This window comes from Filicampus tigris, chromosome 16 (genome assembly GCF_054856515.1).
Source record: "Filicampus tigris isolate MCC_2025a chromosome 16, RoL_Ftig_1.0, whole genome shotgun sequence".
Classification (NCBI taxonomy): Eukaryota; Metazoa; Chordata; class Actinopteri; order Syngnathiformes; family Syngnathidae; genus Filicampus; species Filicampus tigris.
In genome coordinates, this window is record NC_141232.1 from 1,068,269 (window position 1) to 1,089,839 (window position 21,571).

The following is a 21,571-nucleotide window of genomic DNA, read 5'->3' on the forward strand; positions in this document are numbered from 1 at the left end:
GGTCCGTGTGGGTTGGCCTCCCCAAAGTGGGGATGGATTGTCAACAAAGAGAGACTTGCTCCCAGTCACATGAAGAGGTTAGCAGCAGTTTTGAGGTTTTGTGACTGTCACTATTTAAGTGCTGTGTGTAACCCAACTGTTGAAGACGCTTTACGTTCACTTGCTTTGGTCTGGCAAGCTCGTCTGAATCTTGGGGAACACTGAAGCCTGTGAGCTCTCCGTTTTCCAAGTGAAACAACGTGCACGTTTGCCCAGCGCAGAGAGCGTCATTGTTTCTTTGCGGCGTTTGTCTATCTCACTGCTTGGCTAGAGGCACGCGGTCGATAATCTTTTATAAATACTGCAAAGAATTGAAGAACTTGTATAAGACTTTCACGTTCATGGGCTCCGTCCACAGAACCAACAAGCAAGGAATGAATAAAGTAAAAAACAAGAACCAAGTAGCCCTCGTCAGGCCGTTGTACAAATATTCTTGAGCCCCTCCGCAACAAAAGAGGCCCGCGTTGTGCAACTCTCATAAAATGGCGTGCCGTCTACGTCTCCATATGGTCGGACGTACGTCTACCCTCTTTGAAGCTATTCTGCGGCCCGAAAACCCCCTGCCCCACCACCCTTGACCGCCTGTACGTTCGCCCTCCCATCCCGACCCCCTGAGCTCTTCTGGAATGTGTGTGTGTGTATCAGTTGACCACAGCTGGCTTGAGCACCACAGTGCCTGGGGGGATGACCACCCAGGACAAGGAATCATGAGACCCTCCTGTGGAAAGGTTAAGCACCCCCCCAGTCACCTCGTTCTCAGCCTCCTCCCCTCGAGCCCTCTTGGCCCGCAGGCCGGGGGCCCTGCGCTCGGCGCCCGCCCCCAGCATGGGCGCCGTGGGCATGCCTAGGGCTGAGGAGGCCAACGCTGTGGAGAGCAGGGGTGACTTGGCCAGGCCTAGCGGGGAGCCATTGAAGGATAGGACGGAAGCACCTACCAAGCCGCCTGGCGGGGAGCTCGGGCAAGCCAACGTGCTGAGGTCCAGGGGCCGAGGACTGAGGGGGGACAAGGGAAGAGATCCACCCAGGCCCTGAAGAGCGTGGGCACCCAGCAGAGCGGCCCCTGCCCCTGGAATGATAATGTGAGCCCCACTCACATAGGACATCTCGGAGTCCTTAGCCCCTGCGCTAGCACTTTGACTTGCCTTCAGCAAGGACCCCACTCCGCCCGGCGAGCCCTGCTCCCGAGTCACAAAATGGCCGTGGGCCTTGATGTGCTTGCGCAGAGAACTGGGGTCCGTGTAGCGCTTCAGGCAGCCCACCATCTTGCAGTAGTAGGGCTTGTCCACGTAGTGCGTGCGTGTATGCTTGAAGCGGTCGCTGGAGTTGGAGTAGCGCTTGTTGCAGCCCTCGTACGGACAGATGTAGGGCTTTTCACCTGCGGGGCAGAGCAAAGCTAGCTTTTTCAATTGATCTGACTGGTTTCAATGGCCCCGCTGCGCTTGCGCCACTGACCGGTGTGCGAGCGGTTGTGTATCTTCAGGTTCTCGAGGCGCGAGAAGCTCTTGTTGCAGGTGGGACAGCGGTGAGGCTTCTCGTTGGTGTGCGTGCGGATGTGGATAAGCATCTTGTACCTGCGGGACGCAAACCAACATCAATCCCGACACCCGCTCCGTGCCTGGGGGCGGCGCGGCTCAGCGCTCGAGTGGTCGTCTCCCAACCCGGAGGTTGTGGATTCGACCCCCGGCCATTGTCACCCTAGAGCAAGATATTGAACCTCCGGGAGGTAGATGAGGGACAGCGAGAAGCACTTTGAGCGCCGAAGGTAGAAAAGCGCTCGACAAGTGACAGCCCGTTTCCCAGTTAGCAGTGTGTGAGGCACTCACCTGGCGTTGAAGCCCCTCCCTTTGCGAGCGCAGCCCTCCCAATGGCAGCAGTACCCCGTCTCCTTGTCTGGCTTGACATGGAAGTCGTTGACATGGTCCACCAAGTCTTGAAGAGAGTCAAAGAGCAGGTGGCACTGTAGAGAAGACGACGTTTGAATTGCTCTCTTGAGGCTACATCGGAGGCTTTCTGAGTCGCACCTTCTTCCAGCGGCAAGCAAGCTGTTCATCTGACGAGAGGTCGGGGGAGGCTCTTTTATCACTCGTCTGGCCAATGAACATGGACGATGGCAGGTGAAGTCCTGCCCCGGCTCCGATTGGCACGAAAAACTGAAAGGCTTGCGACAGCTGGGAATTCTAGGGAGGAACACGCAATCAAGACGATCGAGATCCATCAGCTCCATCGGCTACGTTTTTGTTCGAGACACAAACCTGATCACAGGTGAAATTGTCGGGTAGTCTCTCTATGACTGCACTAAGGAAAAAATCAGCGTACTGAGAAAATGCTTGGTATTGCATGGGTCTTTATCTTGTTCCCCAGACCCCAACCAAACATCTACTGCGCGCGACAAAACCGTCCTTCATCTCCGAGCTCAGCGTGAGAGCTATGAGATTCTTTGAATCTCAGCTCGCCGAACGTTAGTGTGGCGTCACCGAAGCAGGGAAAAATGCTCTAAGTGGATGTTCTGGATGTGATAGCATTGGGAAAACAATAGTCCTAAATGGATCTTGGAGCTCATTGTCCTGTCGACTAGCAGCTATGTTATCATGCGTATGTGACAAATTTCGCAAAACCAAATGAGCCCGCTCATCTCTGCCCCTCTGCCTGGCATGCAAAACTGAGATGCTCTTGTTATGTAAGAAAGATGTGTGTAAGATGGAGAGACGGCGTCCTACTTGCCTCCATGTGGGGTCAACTTAAGTGCAGACTATTTTGCGGCGACGCCAGCTATCTTAGTGGGGCACGGGGGCGGGTGAATGTTTCCAGCCAGCTTGTCTCAATTCGATGGGGAGGCAAATGAATTAGTCGGCATGTGGCCGTACCTCGTCCTTAATCGGATTATACATGTAGACACACACTGGCGTGTTTCGTACCAGCGAATGAAACTTGCAGACGGACGATCTTATTCGGGACACGGGAGGCGTTTAACAGACACTCCGTTGCACACTTCCCAGCCCTTGCAAGCGACCGATACGGTTAAGCTTCCACCTTGGGCTTCGGTTCAGTAAACCTTGATCACACTTCTTTTCATACTATATTTACTGCGAAGAATTCGCTACTCCGTTAAAGGAGGTTAGTGATCGGGTTTACTACTCTCTCGTAGCATTAGGCTTTTTCCATCTTGAAATGTCGATCTTGCAGCAAATTGCTAAAGTTGCGTTGGCTCGCTGAGCGTAAACTTGATTTGACGCCGTGTCATAGTGTCGATTACAGTATTTTGAACAACTTCCGGGGTAGTGTGGCAGGTCCTCACCACTGCGGGAGCGTAGCTGCCGTTGGTCATCTCGGGTGACGCGGGCGTGCGACGAAGGGAGGAGGGAGACGTGCTGAGATCCACTGCAGGGGGGGCGGGGGTATCTGTTTGGTTGTGGCAGACTACCTGCACACCTAAGACAGCCGTAGAAAAATCCACAAGTCAGACGAGTTCGAAGGTGAGGGTTGTTCGGATGCTTGCGACGTCACCCACCCGCGTGCGGGGACGCCGGGGAGGCGGCCTCGATGACCGCGGTACCGTCGTCCGTCATGCGGAGATGGCGAGCCTTTTTGGGTGTCGTCGGCGAGAGGGAGGGCGAGCGAGACCCCCGGTCCCGTCCATTGGTCCGCCGAGGGAGCTTCAGGTCCAGGGGCTCGTCCAGGGAAAGCATGGCCACACCTGCGCAAACATAGCAGACGCATAGGGGCCAAGTTAGACCAAAGGGGGTCCGGTCCGGTCAAGGACAGTCAGATGTTTTTGTAAAGCGCGTAGCATGCCGTAAAATTGCACATTCTGCACTGGAGTCAAACTGGGACTGATAATGAAATACACCTGTGATATTTGCCAGGTTAAATGTATCTGGAATTCCCGGTCCCGCTGGGGAAGTATTTCTCACCAACAATGGTAAACTGACCACAATCGTAAACCGAAACACTAGGTAAGCTCAAGAAAAATAAACACCGGGATCCAAGAAAAAAAAGAAAAAAAAAACACCACCCCACCGTTTTTTCCCCCCATCTTGACCTTTACTCGCACACTCTTCCTGAGGAATGTCTACAATCCAATCCAGATGGTCACCCTCACCACCAAGCTCCACCACCCCACCCCTCTGCCAGGCACCCCCCCCCCCCCGGCCCCGTGCACCCTGTCACATCAGCCCCACCAACCTCACAGCGTGCACCTTCAGACCTTTTCGACCCCACCGGTAAGGGCCCCTCCCCTCCGGGCTTTTGAGTCCAGCTGCACCAACTCCACCTCCTCTTTCCCCTTAACACACTGACCCCGAGACCCGGCCTGAGGGTTGGGGCCAGGACACTTCATCGAGATGTCACTCTCGAGTTGCCCTACTACCGGCATCATCATGACTACAAATTGCTGCTTACGGAAGTCATTTGACCCATGAAAAAAAAGCCTCTGAAACAATGCCTACACTAACATAAATAGCATTATTATAATATGAAGCCACATTGGAGGCCCCATTTTCTGCTGTGAAATAAGTCCTGTACTAGAATAACACCAATCTATGGCGTAAGCAATAACCAGACTTCATCAAATCCAAGCTTTGTTGTGTTATGACACTTATACAGTTTAATTGCACTTTGTTGGATGAGTTTGAATATTTTTAGTTTTCTTTTCACCCTTGGTGTCAAATGGTAGTTAGCACGATGTTTTTGAATAGTCCAAGAACAGATGACAGCAAAAAAATAAGTCACATTTCTGGGATGAGGAGGAGGCTAGCTGCTGATAGCTAAACCAGGAATATATTTTGTAACATGTAAACAGGATTTGGAATGGAGTATGCCTTTAGCAGCCCCGACGTAAATCCGATCTTACATTGAATACGATCCGTTGTCGGGTTCCTGCTTTTTACATGTGACTTTCAAAATACACACAAATCATCTTACAGCGTTTTCCTACTGCACACACACATGCACACAGTTTGGAGTGTCCGATATTGAGTAGATTATCCCTAAAGTGCATCTAGTGTGTCGTGAAGCACACAGTCACTGATTAAACATGAATTTTAACAAATTCCCCTACCGCCCCCCCAACATTCTCTGACACACACACATGCGGCAGCACACTCGTGAATGAGGGGCTTTGAGAGCCACTGGCTGGGGGCCACATGAGAAAGGCCATGTGTCTGGGAGGTGCACAGCACGGGGGTCGCCAGGTTCGCTGACCCAATGGGGGATGGCCATCGCTCTCCAACGCTCTCAGACACCCACAGGCAATGCAGGGCAGGGTTGATATAAAAAGGAATGATTTTTGCCGATTTAAACTCAACACTCACGGGCCACTTCATTTGCGACACCTGCAAATCCACTACAAGAGTCCAGTGTCCATAAAAGCGCCATATCAATCTGATGCATTATTAGTAATATTATTATGATAGCAAACAAGTACGCCTTTCCAAAGTGAAACATTTTGAAGGAGCCGCTCTGTTGCCGTTTTTTCCTGTTGCTATTAAGAGTACACCGTAGGCGTGTGAAGGATGCGCTCGCCGTTGACCGCACTGCGGCTTTACGTTGCGCCCAGAGAAGCAGAAAAGCGCTTGTCATCCACTAAATGAGTACGGTAAGCCCCTTACCCCGAGGTGCAGACCAGGGATCAGCTTAACCTTTTTTTTTTTTTTCGACAAATCCCACGCTCATCCTCCGTGGGCGGACAAACAGAAACGTGGCTTCCCTCCTTGTAAGCGTCATAATCCACGCCGTCTCAAACATATCTTTGCCTTCATCTACAAGATGGACGGAAATTTGATCTTAACTATGTTAAGACTGAAACAATACGTTGATGGAGCCATTCGTTGAATGAATCAGCACTTCTCCTGATTTGATTGTGGCATCTACTTAAAGTGATGCCTTAACATACTAGTGACCTGACTTGTGAATATTTTTGAGATGTAAGCTATCAAGTCTCCAAAAAGATTCATGCCGTTGAATTCCTCTCCCAGTTGAGCTCTGCTGTCAAACGTAACAAAACCTGTACTTGACCCTTACTTGATACCACTTCCTGTCTTTGTATTCTCACCTTCTTTAAACAGCTCGTTGAGGATAACGGCCGTTTGCTCGGGAACAAGCATCACAGAAACTTGATCGAAAAAGCACCGTCAACACTTTTGATGCCCGTGAAGCTTCGGTTTCACGAGTCACGTTTAAACGTCAATGTTTGACTTCAATGAAACATCCTCGGGGGCATAGGGTTGCTGTTTTTGATGTTAGCTCTGGGGTGACTCAGCCACCACCACCGGACATTCTGAAGAATTTGGACTGGTCGGGAAGTGACTCAAAGTATTTGGATCTCATTTGGTGCTGACCAGGGGAGGTGTATGAGATGGAAAAAAAAAAAAAAGGACCAAGCAGGAAAGAGAGAGGAAGACGCGCACTGCACTTCTCGCCTGCGTGTGCATGTCTAGTTGGCGGGTGGCTGTGAAGTTTGGGGAAGGGGTGTCGGCCGTCTCCCCCATCCACCGCCCTCCCCCGCAAGCGGACTTCCGTGCTCGGCCGTGGGGTCGGCGGTTTCTCTGAAAGGCGCCATTGTCCCCTCAGCGGGGCCCTGGCGCTATGGGGCAGAGTAAACACAGCATGTAGCAGCCAGAGCGAGGACAGGGGCGATGGCCAGTTGGGGGGCGGAGAGAGGATGCGCCAGTGCCTGGGTGAGGTGGAGGCAGCCTTTGCGCGTGCCCATTTGATCCTGCCTCACCCTGCATTAACCGAGGACCCAAGTGGCTTCAGGGCTTGGTGCGGCAGTCCCTCCAGAAATCGCAATGTTGGGATAGCAACATTCCAGCTCATTCAACCAATCTTCACCATGAGAATTTCGCCCAATCACCGCAAGTTAAACGCAATTAAGCAAAATTAAGTCAACGGCATACATTGAACCAAAATACATGTCATCAAAATAAACCATATGGGGATTTCGGTCGTCTCTTGTCTGGTGTCTTACCCCCCACCCTGAGCATTTAATAAAAGGGCAGTTGATCCACATCGTTTCAAAAAAATTGCCAGTGGGGGAGAGTGAACGACGTGCGGTAAATGGCAAGAATATTCCAAAATGGCACAACCCAGTGACTGAAAGAATATTTCCTTAGATCCAATTTAGTAAGTTTGACCTGGAGCTTTAAGTTACGAATCTTAGGCGATCTGATAATGCATAGACATGATGATGAATTAAGGACTGATGGTTAAGTTTGCGTTGTGTAGACCTTACGCTCTCCCAATTCATTCTAAAGCCCATTTTTCAAAAGGAGACCCTAACTCTACTGTTACAAGAACTCTATATAGCGTCAGACAATTCAACGTTAAGGCTGTTGAAATTGGCAAGATTACAGGATAAGCGGTGTCAAAAATGACATGACAACCATTCTTTGAAATTGTAGAACAGTGGTAGACAAACTTGTGCCTCAGACAAATCTGTGTGAAGATTCAGTACAGGCATTTGCAACTTGAACTCCTTCCAGAAGAAATTTCAGCTAATGGCAGTTCCAAACAGTTCCAAGGGAGGCTTTTGCACCCTGTTGTAGTGGAGCAAAAATGAAAAGCATCTACCTTATTGGCAAATAGTTTTCTACCGCAAAACACCAGAGGATAACTTGACACAAGTGCCGAACAGAGCAAGCGAATCACTTTGACGGAAGCCGCCGCATCTAAATCTGGTGCCAGATTGAGCTCTGAAAGACTGACTTCAACATCGTAACGTTGTGCTTTAGGTTAGAGTGAGAGAGGCATGCTCACCTGTTGCCGTTTGTATGTCGCATTGGTGTGCAAATGTTTGTGGTGAAAAATGGACTTTTCAAAAGAGACGCGTGTGCCAGCCACGTGTCTCCATATTCAAATGCGCGGTTGATTGTGTGGCTCAGGAAATCCTGGAAGGTCTGGTCAAGGCGTGAGAGAGGTGGGCGATTAAGGTAGCGCAAGGTCGGTGGGCTCGTGGACCTTCGTGCTCCCGCGCGGCTAAGCTCACATGGATCACTTGTTGACCCTGATCCCCACTGCTGATCTTTAGCTTGACGAGATCTGCGCGCAAGAGGATCATGTTTCTCATCTGATGGTGCACAAAGCAACCGCAGGCATCAGCAACGCCAACCCTTAGGTGAGAGATTTGTTTGCGTGGCCCCCACTGAGCCAGGCTGTAACCTAATCTACCCCCCCCCCCCCCCCCCCCCCGGGAGGTGATCTGAAGGGTGGTAAGCCATCTCTCGCAAAGATTTGTATTCTCACGCACGCACAGCGTCATGGTGGCAGAGTCTCGCCTCATGCTAAGAAGGTCCACGGCGGACACGGCTCAATTCCTGTGAGAACTTGTGCTCGTGTGGCTTTCCGCCAGTTTGCTCTCAAAACAAGGCGCTCCTGCCACTTCTCTTGACCAACGTGCTGGCACATCCCGATTTGGTCATGATATGGTTGCCGCCCTCATCCACAGGGACGCTAGAAGACTTGTTTTGAGGAGTCCTTCATAAACTACCCAAGAGATGTTGCTCCCAAACTTGAAGCACGTAGACTAAATAGATGGCTGACACTAAAGCGGAGCAATTCCTTTTCTTTTTTTCTCAAGAATCTGCCTTTCTTTGGTTGAGGTAGAACACGACGACGCGGCGCTTGCTCAATGTCAACTTAGTGACTTGGCGGCTGTATTTAGTGACTTTTCCGAGCCCTCTTTAGACTATTTTTCCAAAGAGTGACAAGCGACAAAGCCACATTTTGTTTTACTGAAACTCCTCAAGACTCTGGGAAACCTTCCTCTCCCACACCGCGTCGGATAAAAAAATTCCAAAGTCAATGTTCCTTATGTCTTCAATTAGAAATTGTGGTCATCTACAACCACAGTAGTTATTTTTAAAATCACGCGGAATAAAACAGTTTGACTGAATATTGTTTTTTCAACGTAATAATAGATGAATTTTCACGATCTAATTACTTGTTGAAATTGAGTATAAATCAATCTATTACATTTGTAGAGGAGGTTTGGTACCACCAGTGCTCGAATGACAACGGACCGCACGCGTGTACTGTCAATGATGGACAAATCATCCCCGCGACACATCGACGCGAGGGCCGCAGTCTGCGGACGTCCTCCACCCACCTGACGGATGAGCGCCACACACAGCTGAGGGCTTTTCAGACAGGAAACCTCAGTTTCCTCTCCTCCTCGTGGGCCTCTGACCAAACCTTTTTACCTTTGTCATTGTTTCCTTTATTTGCTCTTTTATCGGCATGCTTTGCTCGGTCTCTGGCTTCTGTTTCATAACATGCAAATGTCCTGACAATTCATAATGTTTTGATGCATACTATCAGTGCAAACGGTCGGCGGGGAAGAAGGTTATAATTGCAGTGTTCAGCGAGCCAACGGGCTATTGGGGACAATCCAGTTGCTGCAGGGCTCCGTTCGAACAACACACGTTGGCTTCTTGTGGTCCGACACAAAACAGATAGAAAATAAAAGCGCCTTTAACATATTGGAGCGTGCAAAAAGAAGGGAAGTGGAAACAGAAAAAAAGAGAGCATGACCAAGTAACAGGAAGCTACCGATGGCCTCCCGCCAGGGCGTTCAGAGGCTGAGAAATTCCAGGGAGGGGGAGAGGAAGGGAGGGATAGTGGGCGTGTGTATGGTGCCAGGAGGGAGGGAGGGAGGGAGGGTGGGCGTTTGGAGTCAAGATGTAGGAGGACGGGTCACGATTGCGGCTTGTCGTCAAGGACCGCGGGCAGCTAAATGAGCACGGCTGGCTGTTGGTGGAATGTTGGCATTCCGATTGAGTCTTCAAATGTCATCTGAGAGCTGTTTCCCATATTTGGGGTCTTATTTATCAGCTACATGAGTGGGGCTCATGTCAGGCAGAATCCTCACATCTGGAAAACGACTACTTTTTACTTAGAAAATCCCCCAAAATGCCATCTTGCTTCAGTTACCAAACTGCCAGTGATGGACTAACGGACACCCGTTTTTTTTTGGGGGGGTGGGGGGGCAACGGACTTAACTGACCGATTTGACTGACTGACTGACGAGTACCCTGGCTGCTGACGGATGAGGAATGACGGGCCAGCAAAACTTAGGAAACTTCCCACCTCTGGTCAAAATAACCGACAAAGTGGAAGGAAAGACCAATAGTGGCGATTTGTGGGGAAAATATGACATTGACATTTGACAAAGTTTCAGCCTGACAGCGATGATGAGCTAATATAGTACCCCAAAATACGACAGTACTCACATTGCTAATGAAGCCGGTTCATTTCTTTTTTTTGATGATTTGTTTTTATCCGACAGCGCCGTTTTTGAGACTGGAACAGATGACCGACATGCTTTGTAGATCCAAATCAGGATCGTTCGGCCTCGGCGGAGGCCTAGTCGCAGACATTATCGACCTCCATGTGGACTTTATTTTGAGAGCAAACACGCATGCAGACACAGATGCGGTGGCAGAGCAACGCTTGCGCTCAATCTGGACCGTGAGATTACTGTGCGAGCCATCCATAAACAGCCATCTGACCGCGATTTCACATTGTGTCAGTAAGCCGAGTGGCTGGCCTGCTCAAGGCCCGATCACTGCACGGCACGGTCACCCGACTCGACTCTTGGTCGGGGATGGCGGGAGGCTAAAGCAGTCCGGCAAAGCAAAGATGCGTTTTACGGACGATATCTGCTTTCTGAAGCTTCATTGTTGTACTTGACTTATGACACGTACTGTCATCACACTGGTTTGCTAGACTTTTATGAGCCAACTCGAGTTACTGTTGCCAACCGTGCAAACGGATTGCCAGCGTAAACCGGGGACCGCCTTCACACAATTTAATTTTAGCATCAGTGACAGCCGAGGGGGTTTTCAATCACCTCCCCCCTCCCCCAGAGACGCAAAACGTGCGCTTTTCATCAACTCCAAGACTTGTCTTGACGACGCACATCAGCGGTCATCGGATAATCCTCAGAGGTGGGCATCTCTGCCGCAGCGCAACCTAGCTAAGCATCGCCTGAGGCACTTCACGCACTGCCACTGTCCGCTTTGAAGAGCGGTGAGTCCTCTTGCCCTGGAGTCTGGGGGGGGGGGGGGGCACTTCACAACATAGCGGTGACATAACGGACGGCGGCGCAGTGGGGAGGCCTCGCTGTCAGTTACATTTAATAGAGCCAATCTATGCACCCCCCGACCCACCCGACCTCTGTGCTGTCTCACGTCGAAAGTCCTGAAAATATCATAGCGAGAGAGAGCAATCTCTGCCATGTTTGTAAATTCCAGCAAAGTCAAAGTGACCCGTTTGTCATATTTCAAACAGTTTTTAACAGTTTTCATAGCAGTGGGGGCATCAGCTGGAGGAGATCTTGTCAGCTTCAATCATTGGCATTAACGACATCCTCCGATCTTACCGCCAGCAGGCCAAGGAAAAAATTCAAGTCCCTTTCGATCTATCGGCACCCGGTGAAAGGTGCTGTACTATTGTGATTGGTGCGAGATATCCGCTGTTGCTACTCGCCCATCCCTGCGCAATGTTCAACGGTGCAGTGCAAGAATATGAATGGAAGCACACTCACCTAGCGTCTTATTTTTTTCCATTTGACTCGGCCCAGTAGTGTTCTCATACAAATATCTACTCGGAATATGACCGCCACGGAGGCTTACGACTTCTGCGCAAGTTGTTCAAAATCTTGCAAACTCCATCTTTAAGTGCACTTGAGTGCACCTCTGCCAAGCGCCCCCCCCTTCTCCGTCCATTCCTGTGGCCTCTCCGCAGGCAGTGATGCAATCCTCCAACTCCCGCGTGCAATCGCGGCGTCCGGAAGTGGCGCGGCGAGCCAAGCAGAGGCGTCGCCGCAGCGCTCTCGCTTGGGAAGCAACGGGAGGAGGTGGCGGCCAGCGATAGAAGCCGGGCCAAAAGCGCGTTAAACAGTCGGGGGCGGCAGGAAGGCCGATAAAAGTTAACAGCTCACTTTTTACGACAGGTTTTGCTTGCGCGCAGGGAGTTTTGTTTTGTTGTTGTTGTTGTTGTTGTTGTTGTTTGTTTGTGTTTTTCTGTCGTACATTTTTCCCAAAGGCTGCGCAAGATCAACAGCCCCAGTTCTTGTCCTTGCTGGCCAGCTGCATCTGGTTTATTGGGGTTGCTGGATGAGTTCTGCGTTTGGGAAGTGAGCCTTCTTGGCTGCTCCCGCACAGCCTGTTCTCACATTTTTGGATTTCGCAGGCTTGTACAAGCAAAGTCATTCACTGTATGGAGACAAAACAGACCCGTTGTGCCATCGTGGCTCAAGAAAGGCCAGACGTTGTCTTTTGGTTGCATAGGTTGATGTTTGCAGGCGGAATGGGAATTGCAGTCCATTTCCTTGATGAGTTGAGGGGGGAAATGACCGGTCGCTTGCTCGTCAATGTAATTTTATGCAACAGTCTTATCGTCCTGAAGGCCGTTTCAGTGCTAGTTTCCTATTGAGCACCTGGAAGAGTTGTGCGGGACATCAACCTCCCATAGCTGATGTCATCAATACACATTTGTCATGGTTTTGCCCAGACTGTGTTTTGGGGTAGAATGTCTGCAAATTGTCCCGCACTGAACACTGTATTATAATTGTAACACCTAAACCAGCACCGCTGTGACATTTGTATCCAAACCTAATTTTGCCGAAATCTCAATTATTGAACCTAACGTCACTGTAAAGTGAAAATGTCAATTTTATTTGTGTAGCACATTTCATATGGCAAGCTTCAGGATAAAAAGCAAGATGGCATTTCAAACATACAATGCATTAAGCAAACAACAACAAAACAAATCAATTCCCTACGTCTTCTAAATTGAACCAAAACACAAGGGTGCTGAAGGCAAAGGGCATCTTAAGTGAACGCTATCGCTCGAGAGTTGCGTACGACGCGGTGCATGTTGTCAGTAATTCTCTCCAAACATGCATTAAAAAAATCACTTGACAGGGTCGAGACATTTTGGAAAATTGGAATAGTTTAGGGGAGGCCCGTTTCTGTTGCAGCATGGCTCAAGTACAGCCCGTAAAGTCATGTTTGGATGATCCCACCCCCCAAAAAAAAACGTTTGTGGATGAATTTGAACATAACCACCGACGCGATACAAACTTCCAAATGTTCTGTCAGGTAACACCTTTGTTCATTGAAGCCAATGCAATCGGTGATCCCGTCCAACTAAATGCTCTTCTTCGAGCAGGTAGTTCAACTGAAAGCCTTGAGGTGAATATGTCATGCATGGAGACACACAAACAATCTCCCCGGGCATTATCTTTGGAGTCAAAGAAAGGCCCGCCCGACCGACCGACCGACCCCCCTGAAGTCGGCGCAAATGAGCAGAAGGTCAAGTCAGGAATGCAAAGCTCCGGCCGGCACCTGCCTCAACCCCGACAATTCTCTCGAGGCACGCGCAGAAGAAGAGCGGCAAATGGCCGTATGTCGAGAGTTCCGCCTCCAACGAGAGCCAGAGGCGTATACGACAAAGGGCTTTTGAGCCAAGACTCCGCCCATGGGATGTTCCATCAGCAGCGCTCGGATTGGGATCGAATGAAGCCAGAAATGTGTCGTCGTCTTTGCCCTCTCAACTGAGGGCACATTAACAGCGGTGACTCCGGTATGGAAAGGGAGGGATAATAAGCAGCAATACTGCGGTTGTGTTTCACCGCTGACTGACTGCGGTGCTATTACATGTCTGTCAACCCCCTGCCCCCCCCCCCCCCCCCCCCCAAGTCATATTCCCATATTCTCAAAACACACACTAGCGGACGGCGCGCCGGCCTCATTTGATGCCGGGAATCATTTCCGAGCACGGAGGTAGCGGCGCTGCGAGCAGTATTGGGAGGGGTGCTCCTGCCTCGCAGTCATTTCCTGCCTCCTTTCGTCTGCTCGCAAGTCGGCAGGAGCCGCTTTGTGCCCTCCCCTTGTTCCAAACGCTGAGGAAATACGATCCCGGCCGCACATTTACGCAACACGGCCTCCGGGAGGCGGCGGGCGGCCGTGGCTGCGGGCTGCCTTTATTGCCACTCCGGCTTGCTGAGTCCGGTCTTGTAACTTCCTCCTCTGGGGGCACCACGCCCTGACTGGCTGACACCTGCGTACCAGTCCAAGGGGGCGCGGGCTGGAGTATTTTGCCACTTGGGACATTTACCGGCTTCGTTGTGTGCAGTACATTTTAAACCTCAAATATACTAAAAACTGCCATCCCAAAATAATTTGACTTCAAATGTCAGCCGTCTTACAAGATTGCCCTTCAAAATAAATAGCAGGGGTGTCATAAATCCAATTTGTATCTGGAAATGTTTTTTTGTTGGAAAGATGACCCTGAGAAATGCATCCAATCGTCTTTTGTTGGTGAGATGCACACCCTAATAAATAGCTTCCAGGTGCATTGATTTCAGAAAATAAAGCACCGGAGGTGCGCATGCAAGACGCTTATGAGCTTCCTCGAACAACCCAGGCGAAACCCCACCAGACAAAGTTCGTCTCCCACTTCAACGTGATACTTGCCCCTTGTTACTCATTACCGTACTTCTTTCTTACTCAAATGGGATGTTCGTGGTATCTTAGGCTCCTTCAAATATGTGTGGGTTCGCTCAACAACTTTTTAGCGCAACAACCTCCCCAGTGTGCCACAGGACAATTGGCCAGGATCGTCTGGAATAGGCACCGGCTAATCAAACCTTTGCTGAATGCCGATAAATTGAAGCTTTGCTGATTTTGATTGGAAATGTCCAAAACGACAATGAACACAGCCCCTGCACAGAAGGAGGATATCCAATAAATGAAATCTTTGCTGATTTGGAGCAGAAATGGAGGGCAAATAACGCTTTAACACATGCGCCACCCCACAGGATGATCACTCAGGATATTCATTCATGTCTGTAAATCAAACCTTTGCTGACTTTGATCGCAAGGGCGAGCAAATGCTCCATTTTGCCCCCGAGTGTGGCTACAAGCGTTGCCCTCCTCAGAGGCTCTACACCAGTGACGTTTGAGGCTCTGCTCCACCGCTTGCAAGCGTGCATTTCCAAAATAAACAACTGCGCTCTCGCGACCCCGCCCTACCTCTTCAGAGTCGTTTTCGCTCTCTTCCTGCACCCACCGGGTTGCTATCGTGAGAGAATGCCGACCATGCGCAGAGCACGTCTTGGGGCAGGGCGCCATTCAAGAAAGCAATGTGACGCTGAGAGCGGCAGTGGAAAGTCCTGGGCTGCTTTCCACCCAAAATGCAACATACAGATGAGGAGGAGGAGGAGGAGGATGATGATGGAGAAGGAAGGGGCCCGTACTGTACCAGAGTCCAGTGGCGACACACAGCTGGTTTGTGTTATTGGCTGACACGGCCGACACCCTGCCTTGCCTTCTCTGTTGTGGACGTATGTGTGCTCCTTTGGAGTTCCGCACGCTTGGAAGTGAGGCATTGATCGTGTTGTTTTTGTTTTGTTGATTTTAGCAGACGAGGGAGACTTTGCATATACTCCAAAAAAAAAAAAAAAACCCTCTCAAGTCTGGGCTTGGGCCTGGCTCGATGTCTGGGCAAATCCAGTCCTGTTAACTCTCCTCCAGACGACATCCACCCCACTAAAAGCCCTCTCCCGCCATCCCCTCCTTGCTTTTAACTCTAAACCCCCCCCCCCACCACCACCACCACCACCACCACCCTCGCACTTTCCATGAGCCCCCACCGCCCCCTCATGCCTCACAGACGACACTTTCATTATGTAAGACTTGATCATATGCATTCACAGAAAGAGAGAGAGAGAGAGCGAGCGAGGATTGGCTTTTCGTGTTGCGGAGACGTGTCTGCCCTAATTTAATGCATGTGTAGCTCGGCTGTTTTCTTCTAATGGTGGAAAGTTGCAAGTGAGCTTACAGTCACTAGTTTATTCAGACTATTGCGCAATTTCCCGGACTTTTTACAATTTGGATATTTGCAAATATACACTTCTAAGGCACACCGAGTGACGTGGCCAAGAGCGAGCGAACTTGACAAGTGACCACTTAGTGGAATTTCAAGAGAATGACTACTTGGAACCTCTGTACTTCAGACCTCTGTAAAATAGTATGGATCAAATAAAAGCACAAAAAACAATTGATTAATAAAGTACAGTACTGTATATGAGCTGTGATCTGATGAGCCAAGATTCTAATCCAGAAGTAGACTGTGATGCGGACCTGCTCTCCACGTAGTCCACCGTGCAGTATTTCAATATACCTCCCTAAACGCTTCTTCAGTCAGTTTCAGTGAGCTCTGCTATCACGTAATTGATTCTAATTGTCGGCAATGAGCTGACTTTGGGCACCAATTAAGCTGATGCATAATTACACTTGTCCCTTTTGCTTCCATTAGCGCTCGCTTGTCGACACGGTTTCAAAAAAAAAAAAAAAAAAAAGACTCAATTCCTAAACCGACTGCCTGCTATGTTCAGAGATTGACAGTGAAGTGTGACTCCATTTTGCAGCAATTTGCCCCACTGTGTGTGGGGCGGTGTGTGTGTGTGTCGCCATCTCAATTGGCCTCCATCTGTCCCTTTGCTTGTGCTTCTCTCACATTTGCTCTCTCACTCATTCTTGGATGGAGACCGTAAGAGATCGAAAGAAATTAGGAAGTTGCCGACAACACGGAAAGCGTGATCATCAGTCTGGTGGTTCCCAATTCTGGTCGGTGGGCGGAATTGATTAAGGGAGTCCTGCTGGCACCGCGAGCTAGTTAGCGTAGCGGCGTAGAAATACGTGGTCACGTTTAGTTACAGTCGTATTTGTGGGGGAATTTTCCCAATTGATCGTTTTTTTTTCAGCACAGAAGTTTTTTTTTATAAAAATATTTCCTGTAAAAGTGACTTAACAGAATGATTGATTTTTTTTTAAGCAATCTTTTTTTTTTTCCTTTTGTACCTTATACTTATTATCCTTCCCTTTCTTTTGTGGTAAAGTAGAGCCACAGTCGCCGAACACAATTTGTCCTTAAAACACATCAAGACACTTGCGGTGAAGCTGCTGTCTAGCACAGCCTACGCTCAGACACTCACACGCACACTGGCCGATGTCACACACCGCCCCGCCTCTTAAAGGCAAATGCATGTACACAAACACTACATTGAGTATCGCGGGTAGGTCCGGAATTCATCCCCCGGAGCACACGGAGCAGCAACGCATACAAAAATACTCTTAAGATTCCGAAAAATGGTAGCTAACATGAAAGTGTTTGTCCATAAGAAATGTTTATGAAGTGAATGTTCGTTGGTGTATGGCGGGGTAACACCGTAAAGGTACAAAATGTCGCCTTTTTGTTTTGCTTTTGGTGCCATTTGCTACCGCTATCTATTCTATCGGGCTCTTGCAGCATGTTCTCACTGCAGTCGGCCTCGCTCACTGATCGCTGTAATCCGGCCTCCCCTGATGCCGGTTTGCCTTTCAGCTCCGCCATAATCCTCTGCCGCCGCTAAGGAACCCCGCGGCGATATTAATTCTACACGCTGACGCAGTTTTGGTAGCACTCGCTCATTTCGGGCATTTCCATCAAAGCCGTGTTGTTCCCCCGCCGACATACTTGATGCAAAGTGTACGAATGAAGCGAGAAGGCCTCTGTTATTTACATCGCATGCGGTTTTTGCTTTTATTAGCCTTGGCCCGAGCGCGCCAGAGCGCTCCGCGGGACGCCGGCATGCCGCTAACACATAGCTCGCGGTCGCTCTCTGACGCAGGAATATGCTATTAGAGCCCACCTTTTCCACCATAAAGCTGCCGTTGGGGTATCCAAGGGGTATGATGTCACACAGCTGCAGTGTGATCGCAATTAAGAAAGCTTGTTGGGCAGAGGAGAGAGGCTGAAGGTTGAGGTGGGGGAGGTGGGAACCATCCATCTTCCTACAACGTTAATCAGATTTTTGCCAATTTCGAAACCTGCTTAAGTTACATAAAGTATTGGAATATGCCACAAGGTATGATAGGAAACATAATACTCAACCATATTGTACTTGTGGACTGACAATGCAACTCCTTCTGGTGTGCGGAACTTGGCCACCAAGGTGGAATGGTGTAATGAAGACATTGAGAAGAAACCAAGACGACTCGTTTATGGCATTTTGTATTGCGTGTTAGCTTCAAGCTAGCGGCATTTCATAAGTTGGGTCATTTAGTTAAACACTCAAAGTGTAATTCTCTTTGTTTCCATTTCAACTGGGAATGACCCAAAAAAATGACCATATGCAAGCAATCGGCTTTGTTTTGAAAAGAATTGTCTCGTATGGACGTGTGGAACCGCCAATGTGGAGTAAACATTTTTGACTGGGCTATGTCATTTGAGCGCACTGCAAAGTAGGAGAAGTCAGTACACCGTGGCATGATGGGGAAAAATGCTACGCTGTTAGCATTTAGCCAACATTTTACCAATACGTTCAAACGACTCCCAAATACGGTCGAACGACTTTGTCAGTACTCTTGAACGACGACGCTGCAGTACGTTCCGACAACATAGCCCAGTCAAAGATTTTGACTCCACATTGGCAGTTCCCCGCTTCCATAGTATGACTCCAAGCTGCGTGTTGCAAAGTCTTCTGCCACCATTTAGCACCCGTAACAAAACGTTTTGCTTACAAATTGCGACAAAAATGTTTGTCTCCGTTTTTTTTTCTCGCAAAAACTCTCAAAACAAGTCACGTCACTCGTAAGTTGAGGTGGAAACGTATTTGTATAATGAACGCCGGGCCAAAATCCTTCGTTCGGTGTTGCGTTGTGTTCAATTCGGTTATGGTAAGCAAGATCAACGGTTCGGTTGAAAGGAAATTCAAACTGTCCTTTTAACATGCGTTGCCAGACCGCGCAAGAGGTGAGACAACGTGCTAAACTGGCTAGAAGGAAGTAACAGGGTAGTGCCATTTTGGAATCATCTTTGCAGTCATATTGGTAACTCTTCCCCACTGGTCATTTTTCAAAGCAGTGTAACTCAACTGTTCTTCGATTGAAAACCAAAATGTGTGCATCAAGCTGCTCATGCTGAGCAAGGCCAGCCACGGGCATGCGCAGCCGGGCTCCCTGTGGCCGGGGCAATTTTGGCTAGGTTAGAAGTGGCGTCTCGGACTCGCACAATATTAGATGGCTCCGCATCTGGGCCGAGACGTTTGTCTCAAACGGATATGATGGCTGACCCGCGGCTGAACTGCACATCAGCTGATTGGCTAAACACTGCGGCGCTCAGGCTTGGGAGCACCTGTGGTTGCAGTTTGAAGCGCGGTTATCATAAATCAGAGCCAACAAGCTTGAGGAGCTCCATTTTTGTTTTTTTTTTCATTTTCTTCGTAAACAAACTATCTGACCTGGACTGCCGTCCTCTTCAGGACCCTTTTCATGAACCCCGTTTATTACGGGGGATATCTTGGCTGAAACTGACTTTCAGAGACACAGACGGACATTATAGCAAGTCCTCAAATAATGACTTCAGTCTACCCCCCCCCCCCCCAAAAAAGTGCTTTTTCATACATGCAAAAATGTATATTGATCAGCAACAATATGATTTGACGTCAGACATGTACAAAGTGTACGTCAATGCCATATGAAGCCCCCAAGTGTGCTTCCACCTCCGGTGCGTCCGAGCGCTTTTTAATGATCCCTCTGCCGCACAGGGCTCGTTAGGTCCGCCTTGGCAGTGCGCGGCGCTTTCCGCTGGCATCCTCTGTGTGGCACAATGGGCCCACGGGAGGCGACCAACAGGGGGGGAAGCTTCCATCCCAAAGCGTGTCCCGATGTGCGTTCGTTGAGGCTCGGGTACAGCGGGGGGTTGCTCAATTGGAGGAAAACAATACAATACAATACAATACTATTGTATTGTTGGTCGATACTACATAGTATCGATCTTGTCCCGAAATGTATTCATTTATTTATTCATTCATTCATTCATTCCCAAGGGCGGGAGGGTCTGGGGGAGTCCTCACAGGCGCGCCGCCGGAGAGTCTCGGAAAATAGGTCAGTGCCCCCGTTTGAACCCCTCGCGCGCGCATTCTTCCGCCCTTGCGACGTGGACACACATGACATGACAGCACTGACAACACGCGTGACGCGGACGACATGCGTGGGGAGGGAAGCGGCTCGCTCAGGCTTCTTACCTTCAAAGCGCCACCAAACTTGTCCAAAGCAAAGTCCTGCGTGGTGCTCAGAGCCGAACCGGGCGACTCCTCGTCAACGGCTCGCCTTTTTTGTCCTCCTTTCTTCTTTCAATAAAAGGCAACTATGCAGCGAAGTGTTGTTATGATTCCGATGAGGTGTCTGGGGGGGCGGTCCCTTGCCGCACCATTCTCGCGTTTTTGGGCTCCCGAGCGCATCGAGCAAGCGAATCAAGACGGTCGGTCCAAGTTGACAGCCCTTCGTTTAGTTGGCCATGCCCGCGCAAGACCGAGTGTCAACAGCCAAAACGTGCGGGGAAGCAAAAGCAAGGTCGAAAGGTGGTCTCCCGGTGGCCGTCGAAGCGCATCGCTCAATGGCAACGCTGGTCAAGTCGAAGGAGACGCACGCGCGCGCGGGGCGCGGGGCGAGGGGTGCTGGCCTGGCTGCTGGTGCTCGAAAATGGTGGCAGGGCGCCTTGTGCTGCTGCTGCCGCCGCCCGCTCGTCGTCGTCGTCTTTTGTCGTCTTCTGTCGTCTTCGCGGCTGGGAAAGGTGCCCGAATGCGGAGGCTCGTCTTCCCCCGCCACCGTCTGCCCGCCAGCAGCGCAGCCACACTAGCCAGCCCCAGTCAGGAGGAGCCGAGCAACCCAGCCGAGTGCAAAGCTTCTGCCAGCTCACGGCGTGCTCACGGCTCCGCCTCTTTCCCCTCCCTCCCTCCTTCACTCCTCCCCCTTCCCTCCCTCGGCGCGTGCGTGCGTGCGTGCGTGCGTGCGCTCGTGCGTGCGTGCGCGCGTCTGCGCTGTCTAACGGAAAGGATTATTTTTACTCGAGTACCGCGTTCGACTCGCATACCAAACTGTAGTCTTCCCTCGGAACGCGCCACGGTACAACTACTTTGTCACTGTGCTTGACTAAAATGGTCACATCTGTAGTTCACTTTAATATATTCAAGAAATTTGTCAAATAGTTTTTTTTTCCGTGAGTTCAAATACTTGTAATTTTACCTAAGTAATGCATTCCAGCGTTTTGTACTAGCGTATGTATAAGTATCGTGTTTGGGTAAAAGGGTTAGTGTAACGGAGTACAAATACTAAGTTACTGTATGTTAAAGTTCATTTCAAGTATGTACTTTTATATTTAAGAATGTTTTTAAAAAAAAATCATATTTTTACTCTAGTATCATTTTCACTACACAAGGGCGCGCGTGTGTGTGTTTGTGTGTTTTCTAGACACCGTGGGGGCTCAGGCAAGAACCATAACACACATACGTACAAAATAAATGAATAAATTAAAAAAACAGGAAAATACATGAGCAAAGATGTCGTTTATTAAACACCTGACACCAAAAAAAGGCGAATGACGGACAAGGGAAGGATACCCACGCTGCAGACATAAGTCTTTAAAAAAAAAGAAAAAAGTTTGGTTCAAAATACTAATTTAACAATCTGCTGCACGGTGCCATATTACT

At 49.7% G+C, this 21,571-nt stretch overlaps 1 protein-coding gene across 1 annotated transcript; it reads right to left on the bottom strand.

Moving 5' to 3' along the window:
- Window positions 1-663: 663 nt before the first annotated feature.
- On the bottom strand, window positions 664-20,784 carry glis2b (GLIS family zinc finger 2b). The gene is made up of 7 exons (XM_086055844.1): window positions 20,108-20,784; window positions 3,548-3,733; window positions 3,335-3,468; window positions 2,061-2,216; window positions 1,863-1,996; window positions 1,492-1,610; window positions 664-1,414 (listed from the first exon to the last, which is right to left on the bottom strand). Exons 2-7 carry the CDS (start codon window positions 3,723-3,725, stop codon window positions 681-683), a joined length of 1,455 nt encoding a protein of 484 aa, XP_085911970.1. The 5' UTR covers window positions 3,726-3,733; window positions 20,108-20,784; the 3' UTR covers window positions 664-680.
- Between the last annotated feature and the right edge of the window lie 787 nt (window positions 20,785-21,571).